Source organism: Vanacampus margaritifer, chromosome 2 (genome assembly GCF_051991255.1).
Source record: "Vanacampus margaritifer isolate UIUO_Vmar chromosome 2, RoL_Vmar_1.0, whole genome shotgun sequence".
NCBI classification, from domain to species: domain Eukaryota; kingdom Metazoa; phylum Chordata; class Actinopteri; order Syngnathiformes; family Syngnathidae; genus Vanacampus; species Vanacampus margaritifer.
In genome coordinates, this window is record NC_135433.1 from 54861323 (window position 1) to 54873607 (window position 12285).

Genomic DNA, 12285 nt, shown 5'->3' on the forward strand with positions numbered 1-12285 from the left:
AACAAACTAAAGAGTCATGACAGATCAATAGGGCAACATTCAGATATTGTCCTTTGGCTAATCTTGTCTGGCACTTGTTTTGCACAGTGCCGTATGACTTTATCACACGTGCTTAAAGATATAATTTCCCATTTGTCTTTCTGTGGTTACACTGGAAAAAGCACATGTGATGCTAAACTCTTTCTTTTCAAAGCTTTATATTATTTTTGGCTTGTTGCTTGATTATACAATTAAATGTGCCATGTTCATGCTAAAATTGTATTAATAAATAAAACAAACAGACAATGTACAAATAATGCTTTTAATCTTGGTGTTTTCACTCTTTTTTTTATTTTTATTTTTATTTATGCAGGGTTTTGGATTTGTAACATTTGAGCATAGTATGGACGCCGACAGGGCCAGAGAGAAATTACACGGCACTGTGGTCGAAGGCCGTAAAATAGAGGTACAAGTGTTAAAAATCCATCTTTCCACCTCTCTCTTCTTTTTGTTCCCTATTGATGTATGTGTGAGTGCTTGTGTGAGTCTCCAACAGTCTACCACACCTTTTCTTATCTTTCTTGTCAAATGGCATTCAAAAGTCATCCAGGTTTTAGTTTTGTCTGTGCTTGAAGTGTTCTTTAAAAAAACACAAATCACATATACAGTACAGTAGCAGATGTTTTTTTATGTGTTGTATATTATTTAAATTATTTAAATTTATGACCTGTATTCTGAGAACTTGAAGATGCTTAAGATTTTTAGCCCAAAGTGCTGCAAAGAAAAACAGAAAAAAAAGAATGTTCTCTCTCTACCACATTTCCTGTTCAGGATCACATGGAAAATGCAGCCTTTCCCAGCTAACTTAGGCTAAGTGTACATAAAATATTTTCTTCTTCTTCTTCTTTAAAAATGTCGTCACTAGCACATAGAACATTTGTAAAATGCAGATACACTTTTGTTTGATAGTTCTCATTTATATTTGGTCTGAAGGCCAGATAGAAAGGCTAGTAGATTACAAGCTTGACACAAAGGGCTCATTTTTCGTGCCCAGTGCTAGTTCAGTGCCACAAACTGCGCAGAGGCACGTCAGGCCAAGTGTTAGTATTTTTGCAGACAGTGCTAAAAACTGGGGTGCGAACAGAGCCAACAGTATGAGTTTGTTTCAATCTGCCATGATCGGGTCGCAATCTGCCATGATCGGGTCGCCACATTTTTCTTCTGGGTCAGGCTTCATCCTCCCAGGGATGAAGCAAGTCAAGCCAAGCGGAAAGAGACACCTTGATTTTTCGAATTTCTCCGAGGGACTCCTTTTCCTGCATTCCTGAGAAAAAAGATGGTTTTGTTAGTTTGCCTGATGGTTTTACTTTTCCTTCTTTTTACATGTACCCATTTAACCAAAAATAACGTGTGAGCGTTAGCTTATACTAGGGATGGGTGAGTACCGATACCAGATATCGGCATCAGTGCCGATACCAGCCTTATTTTAAACTATCAGTACTCGCAACGGTGGCCGATATCAGTATTGGCTGTCCTCTAATGGTCGTTTTGCATTTAGGAGCTAGAAATGAGAATTTAGAGGAACAGAAAATTGCCACTAATTTCATGCAAATTTAAGTCAGTACTGACTGTTTTTTCTGAACCCTCCCGCCTCAATAAAACAAAACTGCACCTTTCAGAGTGGCCTTTTATTGTGGGCAGTCAAAGGCATTCCTGTGCACTAATCATGGTGTCTAATTTGATATGGCACACCTGTGAGGTGGGATGGATTATCTCGGCAAAAGAGAAATGCTCACTATCACAGATTTTGACTGCTTTGTGAATATTTTAGAGAAATAGTGATATTGTGTATGTGATAAAAGTTTTAGATCTTTGAGTTCATCTCCTAAAAAAATGGGAGCAAAAACAAAAGTGTCGTGTTTATATTGTTGTTGAATATAATTTCATTTGTATTATTTTCACCATACTTTCACCACAGTTTTATCTTAAGTGTATTTAATTTTAAAATCTAATTAATTCATTCCATGTAGTTGTTTTTAACTTAAATGGGGATTTTGCCATTTTTAAGCCTCTCTGCACTAATCCGCCCCCTTCTCACTCTCTTGTATCAAAGTTGTGCCCTGACATGCACAATCAAAATTCTCAAACATGGCTATTCATAAAGACATGCAATTATGCAAATGTGTAGTTGTGATTAATAGTTACAGAGAATGTTGTCCAGCTTCATCGAAATAGCAGCGCTACCAACACTAAAACAGCATTAGAACAAGCCAATGTTAGCCATGGGTGCTACTTTTATACTGTAGCATGAGTTAAATAAAATAAAGTGTAACTATCAATTTATTTTGGCTCAAAATGTTACTAATTCTTTGTCTTTTCTAAACCCGCTCATCGACCTTGGTTCCCTCACTCTGCTTCTGTTTGTTAGTCTTGTCTATGTTTTAGCAAGAGAAGAATGCCCCCTTTTCATAGAGATAATGTTCCAAAATAGTCAGCAAAGTTTCTTAAGCCCAAACTAACTGGTTAGTGTGAGGCTGAGGGTGTGCGCCGGTGACTCAAGGGTGCCCAAAAATGCCGGGCCGGTTATTGACACCTCATCAGTCATGCTTTCTGCCTCTGATACATTGTTCTAAATAAACCAGATTAACTGTTTTTATCTTATATTTAATTTGTATTTAATTTTAAAATGTTAACCTTTTCCATGCACTTCATAATTTTACTCAGTTCACCCCAATTTAAGACCATTACTATTTCCATCTATCCATTTTCCAAACCGCTTATCCCAGCTGTCAAGGAACTGGTTACCAGCTAATCAAAGGGAACACATAGACGAACAACCATTCGCACCCACAATCACACCTATGGACAATTTGGAGTGGTCAATCGGCCTACAATGCATGTTTTTGGAATGTGGGAGGAAAACCAGGGTAAACCCATAAGACACAGGGAGAACATGCAAACTCCACACAGGAAGGCTGGAGCCAGAAGCGAAACCTGCACCTCATGTGTGCTAATGGAATTTCTATTCTACTTCCTGCAATTTGAGTTTGAATTGCTTCCTGTTTGTCACCTCAATTAATTTTTCATTTCAATTAATTTGATTTATCAAAGAAGAAAAACACAACCGGATACTTCAGAGTCCCTCCTATAAAAAAAAAAAAAATAAAATAAAATAAAATAAAATAAAAGAGAGAGTGATGATGACACTTTGACTTGGGAAAGCTGCCGTATGAATACTGAGCTCTCAGGGAAAAAAAGAAGATGAAAAAAAAAACAATATAAATACAAATTCTCCAATCTAGAATGAAATGGAACAGAAAGAAGACAAGTCTTCAAATTCAAGAATTGAACTGTAATTTAGGAGTCATTCTCAATTCACTTTTTGCCCAGCCATGGTGGATTATAACAATGTGCCATCATGCACATTTTGATGATTTAATTTGGTGATTCTTTTAAGGGACATTAGAGGGAGTCACCATACCACACTTTGAGAATCACTGTTTTATAAGTCATCATTATTTATTATTAACATCATCATCATTTTAACATTGTTAACTCCCGAGTCAAGTTTCAAGTCTTTTAGCTTTGGTCTAGTTACAAATAATCAAAACAGTTATTTCAGTCAACTCGAGACCAAGTCACAATGACTCCTCAAGTCCCCATGGTTGCTCACCATTGCGCTGATTCAAATGATCACAATGCAGTACATTATTATACGTGCGTCTTGCAAAGACAACTCTTAGCCTCTTGGGCATTGTACATGTGCTGTTTTTTTTGTTTAGTTTTTCTGACAGCAGAAAATTATAGTATATTTTACATTAACATTTGGTCATGGTTCACTTATTGGACCCGCTGACATCATTCATATCAAACTAAATGTTGTCCAGTAAAATGAGCATAAGTGTAAACTTGCAACCGATTGTGACAATTTTTATTACTTCTGGTGTTATGAAGCACCGACCTCCCAAAAAATAAGTTGTCTACTGAGTTGTATTGTGTAAGCTTGTTGGATTTTTTGTTTTGTTTTAAATTGTTGTTTTTACCAGCTGAGACGTCGCAAATATCTGTAACGAATTAAAAAAACAAAAAGGTGCCAAAACTGTTCAATGCACATAGCATTATGTCATCAAGCAAAGTGCTTTCTGCGACTGTATAGAACATAACTCATTTGTTGTACATTCACACTTCCATTATGCGTTCCACTGACATTTTATCACTAGTTCATCTTAACTGTCCTGAAGTTGCCCAAGGTTGTTCACAGTCAGACACATAGACACATCTCTTCAAGCAGCATTGGTCCAAGTGTTTGATGCACACCAGAGTGTTATTATTACTGCCAGCTACATGTTGGAAGTAGATGCGTAGATTTTTCACACACACTTCCCATCTAGGTTTATAGAAATAACTTTTGTTTTTCGCTCTCAGCTCACCACATGATAATAATGAGTGGAAACAGGGAAGCCCGCCCTGAAATTTATTATGTATAACAGTGGAAGGGCTGAAGGAAAGAGTTTGTACAGTGGAATGATTGCAAAGTTTTCTTAGCCACCTGAATACGATGATGCTTATTCCTTTCTCATCCCCTCCTTCCCCCACCATTCTTCCAATGGTAGCTTGTTTAGGGCCCCAAAGTTACAACGGTAACAGTACACAAACAAGTGGGCGGGGCCAAAAGGTTTGGGAATGGTAAGTGTGGGCGAGCGAGCCATTCTGCCAGCATTTCCTCTCTCTTTTCCTCTCTTGAACGTTTGCAACACTAAATCTCACGTGACATTTCTTTTTGAATTGTGGTTGGGTTGATGCTGTATATTGACATATTTTCTTACGTGACAACATACATGTCCATTCACTAAGTGTTCTCTTGGAATTGCGTGTACGAGCGATACTGACTGAGACATGATTCATTTGCACATCTATCGGAGATTGTTGGAAAATACTTTGTGAATTTTGGTTTGACGATAATGCACCTGCATTTTAATTTCCCCTGTTAACTTTTATTTAACTTTTGGAATGAGTTGGATGGTTGATTCATTGACTTGATTACAATATCTACGTTCTTTAGGGTTTTAATTATTTTTATTTTCCGTGCTATAGAAAGGCTGTTGTCCAAGTCTGAATGCATTTGAGTGCTTTCATCACAATTATGTCATTTTCCAAGACTGTCTGAATGTTGCATAATGCTTCCGGCATATTTTCTTCCTCCTTACCCTATTGACATTTCTATTTTTTTCTTTTTCTTTCCCCCCCCGCCCTCTGCATGCATCTGTGTTCACAAAACAAAATGAGCCAAATGCCTATTTGCATCTGTGTTTTTTTTTTTTACTTTACTTTTGTCTTTACATTTACCGAAATGTCACTCTAAGTGAAGCGCATGTTGAAAATAATAGAAAATATGCAAATGTGAAGGAAAGGTGATTTTTTTTGGGATGTTTTTTTTTCAGTGTTGAATGCAACTGTGAAAACACAAATGAATGTTTGACATGACACCGAATGCTGCTTCCATTTTGAAATGTTTCTTTGTTCACAATACAAGGGGACAATGCATGCAAACTTTTACAAGCTGTTATTTATAGCAATTGTCATAACTCATGAAGTTTTCTCTCTACCTACCGTAGGTCAACAATGCAACAGCCCGAGTAATGACAAATAAGAAGACTGTCAACCCATATGCAAATGGTATGGTTACCAAAGTGCACTTATACGTGCTAAAGCAATCACTATAGGTGGGCAGCATATAGTGTTTGGACTGACAGAGTAATAAATCTATATCAATTTAAGCAAGACATTTTAAATACAGTGAATGTGGGGGGGGGGGGGGGTGAACATTTGTGCTACTATTAACAACCTGAATTCATTGCTAGAGTTGAAGATATGGCAAGAGTTGAAGATATGGTTTAATGAAGCCAACAGAACCACATCATCTGCAAAACAACATACTGAGGCTACCAAATGGGACACCTTCAATGCCTCATCACTGAAAACGAATAATACTTACTGACGGCAATGTGGACTACCCACACTCCGACACCGGTCATAAAAAGGGGCTGAACAAGTCAGTAGTTCTGGTATCCCATACTCGGAAGCAAGCCCATACTGCACAGGGCTCCAAGACAGACATGGCCCAACACCTTCTCCATGTCAATAAAACAAATCTAGACTGGTTGGGTAAACCCTCATGCATCCTCCAGAAGCCTGTTGAGGGTGTCGAGTTGGTCCACTGTTGCTTGGCAAGGACAAAAAACACACAGTTCTTCCTCAATCGGAGATTTGAATCTGATGTGATTTATTGGCTGAATAACCCACATAATGATGTGACATGTCAGAAGAAATATACTAATGATTGGCTGATGAAAGCACAAAGCATTTCTATAGTATGTAAACAAAAAAGCCAGCTGTGTTACGTTGGAGATTTATTAACAGTTTCCAATGTTGTGAAATAATAACCCTTTAACAATCACCAGAACCACTCAATAGACCTTACTAGGGAGGCTGAGGAGTGTGATCCCCCTGAACACACCCTTTAGTCCCCCTTCTCCAGTAGGCTCGCCTATCTCTGGGTTAGAGGTCACTGAGGTGGTCCAAAATCCCCTTGATGGCAAGGCCAAAATGAGATGAGATCAAGAAAGTCTATAGATGTTGTGGGGCTGTCTTAGCTGACAATGCCTCTGGATGGGCTGACCAGGATGGTGGACCACTGTTTTTTGTTTGTTTTGTTTTTAAGTCTTTCTCCTATTTTTCTCATAGTCTTTCTAGATCTCTTCCACCCCCAAGGCCCTGCCATCAAGGGGCTTTTTCACCATTCCATTCATACTACATTTCAGGTTCATGGTGGTAAATGCAAAAGGGGAAAAGAAACAAAGTGTTTTTCTTTCTTTATATATATATTTTTTATTTGAAATATAAAGATGGAGGTACTGTACTAGCAGATCTCTTTACGCAAGCGGGAGGCGAAGCAGGCGCCCATCGTTGTTGTATGTTGTTTAATATGTGACCAAAAAAATGGCTTGCACGCCATCTGATATTAAAGAAAAATTGATGTAGAAGAAAACAACCAAAGTGATCATTATCATTTTTCCTCGTTAAAATAAATAATAATAAAATAAACTGCACAATTATAAATTTTGCTAATCATATGAAATACTTATTTCAAACCCTTCCGTGTTTTGAACAACACTTGATGAACTGATGAACTGGCTTCCCAAGTGACTATGGACAGAAGCTTGTGCTACAGCTGATGATGTCAAGCGATGTAGAGTGAAAGTTAAACCAAGATAAAAGTCATTTTTAAATTACTGGTAGCTGAAGTATGTTGATTGAACAGGACAATACTTGTAACAATCCTCAACTGACTTGACAATATCTTGGCATTTTACTTATCACACATTTACATCCAACATTTACAAACATTTAGCGCCCCACCCACACCCACACTCCCCATTTTAATGTATGAATAGTAAATACCTTTCCAGAATTGCAATTAGAGAAGTGCAAGCCGCTACTGATCATTTAAGATGGTCGCTTTAAAAAAACTGGCATCATTTTCGTCACTCTTTGTCTTTTCCTTTCCAGGCTGGAAGTTGAATCCAGTGGTCAGTGCTGTTTACAGCCCTGAATTCTATGCAGGTAGGGGGACATATCTTTCTCGATTGTCTTCTTCTCTTTTATTGTTTCCTTTCTTCTTTTCTCCAAACTTCTCCATAATCCTTTTTTCTTCCAGTATCTTTATCTTTTCTATTTTTCCCTTCCCGTCCCTCTCATTTGACCCTTTTTCACCTCTCCCTCCTCTGCTTTCCTCCTAAGCAACATGCAACCAAGCAAATTCTTTTTTTAGAATGAGAACTATGCTGATTTGCGCAAATATAACAACAAACTGTCAATTCTACTAAAGAACAAACACACTCTTTGCTACTTCCGCCACCACGTCTTCCACACCCCACTTCTTTGTCATTCCAGCAATGCCCCTCACGCCCGCGCTCCTTCATTAATGATGGCCAAAGAAAATATTACAGTACATATCTCAGAATAAGAATGAAGGGCAAAGGGAAAAAGATATCTGATTGTCTGTTGTTCTGTAGGACATTAAAATATAGTATATGAAATACATTTTAAATCAATATTTTCTATTTTCCTGTTGGCCTCATTATATAAATCACACTGTACTCTTTTAATCACAAAATGGCTTTGCATCGATTTCCTTTGTCCCACTTTCTAACATACAAAATGCCGATGAGGGTGTTATTGTTTATGAATATGTCCACATGAATAACAAATGCAGTAATTTGAAGTTATTAGTCCAAGTAAAATTAACTAGACATGCCTTTGTGAGGGCATACCACTGCACGCAGTGCTACATGAAGGTTAGATGGTTATGGTAAAAAAATTAATATTTTCCTTAGACTGCATGTTACATGCGGAAATACATACAATTCTTGAAGCTTTTTTTTTCAAATCAATATCTTGCTAATATCCTAAAATATTAGAGCAAATATATGAAAGAAATCTGAAATTTATATTAAATGTTATATTGAAAAACTTCTAAGAAAGAAATTAGTATGTTCAGCTGTTTAATTTGTGCCACATTTATCTTTTCTATTTAATTCTGATTTAAATCAGATTTGGGGAATTATAAGTGTTTCCAGATTATTAGAATACTTTAGAATAAGTGATCACCCAAAAGCCCTCTTTAACATTACTAGGTCCTTGTAATTTTGAAACTGTGCTTTTGTAAATTAAAATGTTGTATACTGTAGTTAAGGTTAAGTAGAGCAGATTTGTATCGATCAGACCATCAAGGAAGTGTTTGCTTGCTCCCAATTTCTTCTGCCATTCATCTCCACCGACAAGAAAACAGGAGACATACAGACTTAATGGACCTTAAAAAAAAAACGTTCTCAACATTGTTTCGATGAGTAAATATAGCAACTGACATCTTAGCAAAGAAACAAAAGTTCACATGTTCACCTGCTTTGATTTTGACTTTACTGTCAGTGCAGTATATATTTGCTTGGGCTTTTGCTGATGCATTTCTTTAATTCATCTCAGTGGTTTTCCAGCAATACTTTGAGTTAACTGTTCTGCTTTTCAAATTATGTATTTGGGTCATTTTCATGTAATTAGGCCTTATTGAATGAGCAAATGGCCAAATGGGCAAATGGTGGCGGTCACTGAAATACAAAGCATAAATAGTTGAATGAAAATCGCACAATTTACGTGTTGCCCTTCAGACTCTGCAGATACATGTGCATAAATGATCCTTACACTCATCTTTATATATTCGTAACAACGCTACAGGCATAGTTTCACACTTTCAAAATGTTTTTACATATCTCAGAAAAAGCACAAGTTAATTTGCTTTCTGCTATTGTGTGAATGCAAAATGGCTGCCTTATCCCAGCATGTCAGCTCACAGATCCCTCTGGTGTATTGCAACAAATCAATTAAGGCTCTCTCCCATGGCAGTAATCATAAAGACAGCCTTATTGACAAAAATGGTCCCATTTGTGAAAAAACACACACAAAAAAAGAACTTTTAAGATTTGGATTTGCGTTAGTTTTCATAGAAAGGGAATTTTATGCAAAGGTAGAAAAATACTATACTGTATCTCAAAAATGTAATTAGCATCTTCAGAAAACATATTGCAAATCATGAAACTTCATTTGGGACACATAATGGAAGCCATTTTGTCATTTAAAGTTTGAAAAATGTTACTTAAAAACATTGGGAATTTTTTTTCACTTATTGCCATTAGAATAAGTGCCGAATTAATTCAAATACTCAAATTAGTCAAATGAATCAATTTTCAAAAATAAATTCAATGCTGTCTGTCTATATACCATATATTATAGTTACCATTACCATATTGATCGAATAATATGAAAATTACCCATGTGTATTTTCATATTTATGTACAACGAACAATTACTTTTTCGTCCTAATTTTTTTGCTAAGATCAAAGACACAATAATATACTGTGGATGATATCAGTACAGTATAACTATCATGGTTGCCAGGGTGTTAGGTCTTTAAATCAAGGTGACAAAAGATGAATAGGTACAATTACCAGCCTTACTCTTTTCCTTCATTCTCTTTGAGAAACTCTTGTCCTTTGGTCCAAACCTTCCATTTTTCATTAGGTCAATGAATGCTTCATTGTTTCTATTACCATTTCATTAGATCTCCGTTTTGAAGAACTGCATAATTAGATGAGGAAATCATTCCTCATCTTCCTCTTCACCTTCTCTCATCTCGCTCTCAAATTACACTTGATGTCAGTTTACCCCAATTCGATTAAAGATAAGTTAATAACAGTAACAGTACACCTGTACAACTCCACATCATATTACTACTTATAATTTCCTACTTAAAATGTATTCATTAACTCAGACACATTTCACCTAACCATTTTCATTGCTCATTGTTACTAAACAAAATCAGAGGAAATTGTGCTTATTTGTTCATTAACAGCAGAAATAACTTAACATAATTTTATGTTTCTGTGTAGCATACAATTAAGAGTCCGAGGTCTACTGTTCTTGGTCTCGTTTTTTTGTCAGGTAAATTTCCCAAGAAAATATGACATATGCTTGGAGCGACTTGCTTTTTCCCCCCCTTCTTTTCTTACTTCTTATTTTTCTTTTTACCATCAAGTATCATGACTACTCCTCCATGTTTGTTTACTCTGAAGTCACGATTAATCTCGAGAGGTTTTGAGAGAAGTCCCGTCTAACCAGGAAACAGTCATGAATGAAATTTTTGTGTTTGGTGTGGTAATTGTGCCGTGTGGCAGCACACCACACACTGTACGTTCAAAACTGTTACTCCTGTGATTATTTTTTTTCTCGTCACGTGTGGGGTCTCACAGTTTGGAAGTCGGCCGACAATTTTAAAATCTTGCTGTGTGAACCAGGCCATATTTTAGTAATATGCTTGGACAGATATATATATATTTTTTAATTTACTTTATTTACAACTGACCACATAAAGCCAACATGGCATCCATATAACTACTTGTAAACGACGTGACTAATGACTATATTATTATTATTCTCTTATCTATGTACTCTTTTTACATGGTGCCTCTAATGTTCAGCCTGATACATGACAGTCAGGTCTTAAGAACAAGCTTTTATTCCTAAAATTCAAAGTGAGTTCATGTATTAGCACTTCCACTGGGTAAATGGTCGGCATACTTGAATGTTACTTGAAGCACTGTGTTGTATTTATTTGATTCCTTTGCAAATAACAGAGAAAAGGCCCAGATATTTGCCATTAATTTATTGTAGCCTACTTTTAGGGTAAAAAAACAAGACACATGAGATAGATATCGCTATTGAGATATACAAGGAATTGTTTAGGATATACTACCCGCCCCACGCTTATAATTGTGAATGTCATTCTAATCAATGAAAAAGTTTAAGCACACTACATTGATAACCAATCTTATGCAACAGTATGTCAGTCCACCAGTTGGGATGTCAAGACCTTTAACGGCTACATTTACACTTTGAAGGACAGCATGTTTTTATATTATGTATGATATAAATAAAATAAAAGTAGTTTTAATAACAATACTGTGCTTATGACAATGCATGTTTAGAGGTCGATCAATAAAAAAGTATGTGTCTACTCTCCCCAACTCTTGTTCTCTACCATGAACTTGTTTCATGTAAATATATTTTGATGGACTGGCAGAGAAACAAATGATTAGATATACAACTCATCATTACGTTATTAAAATAAATCTAGTTACTGGAATGAGTGGATACCAGATGCTTGTTCTATTGAACGAGACGGTCCCATCTAAAAAACTCCAAAAATGTGCCTTTAAACTGAAAAAAGAAATGTTTGCATTTTGCTTAAAATCATATTGCTGCCCTTATAAACACTGCAATTAAACTAGATCATGTGCAAGTTCAAATGGCGGTGCCAACTGGGATTTTGTGACATAATGTGCATTTTTCCCCAGTGCCAGGTTTTCCCTACCCAGCAGCCAGTGCAGCAGCAGCAGCAGCAGCAGCCTACAGAGGAACCCACCTACGAGGTCGAGGACGGACAGTCTATAACACATTCAGGGCGGCTGCACCACCTCCTCACATTCCACCTTATGGAGGGTGAGCATTGGTTTCTTTTCTTTTTTCCCAGTTCAGTTGTTATTTATCTCCCTTTTGTTGAATTTTTTTTTTCTTGTTTCACTCAAAATGGCAAGCCCTGAATCTCGGTGCTCAGAGACAGCAAAGCAATGCATGCAAGCTTTGCCTCGCAGTGATAACCAACTCCCCCACTTCCATAGCATGCTGAATTAACCA

At 36.7% G+C, this 12285-nt stretch overlaps 1 protein-coding gene across 7 annotated transcripts in view; it reads left to right on the forward strand.

Moving 5' to 3' along the window:
* Positions 1-12285, forward strand: part of rbfox1 (RNA binding fox-1 homolog 1) — a 351722-nt gene that overhangs the window by 313909 nt on the left and 25528 nt on the right. For all 7 annotated transcript variants that reach the window (XM_077556739.1, XM_077556743.1, XM_077556742.1 and 4 more), the window contains 4 exons: positions 353-445; positions 5595-5655; positions 7549-7602; positions 11946-12090. In XM_077556739.1, coding sequence (XP_077412865.1) covers positions 353-445; positions 5595-5655; positions 7549-7602; positions 11946-12090 — 353 coding nt within the window. The remainder of the gene's footprint in view (positions 1-352; positions 446-5594; positions 5656-7548; positions 7603-11945; positions 12091-12285) is intronic.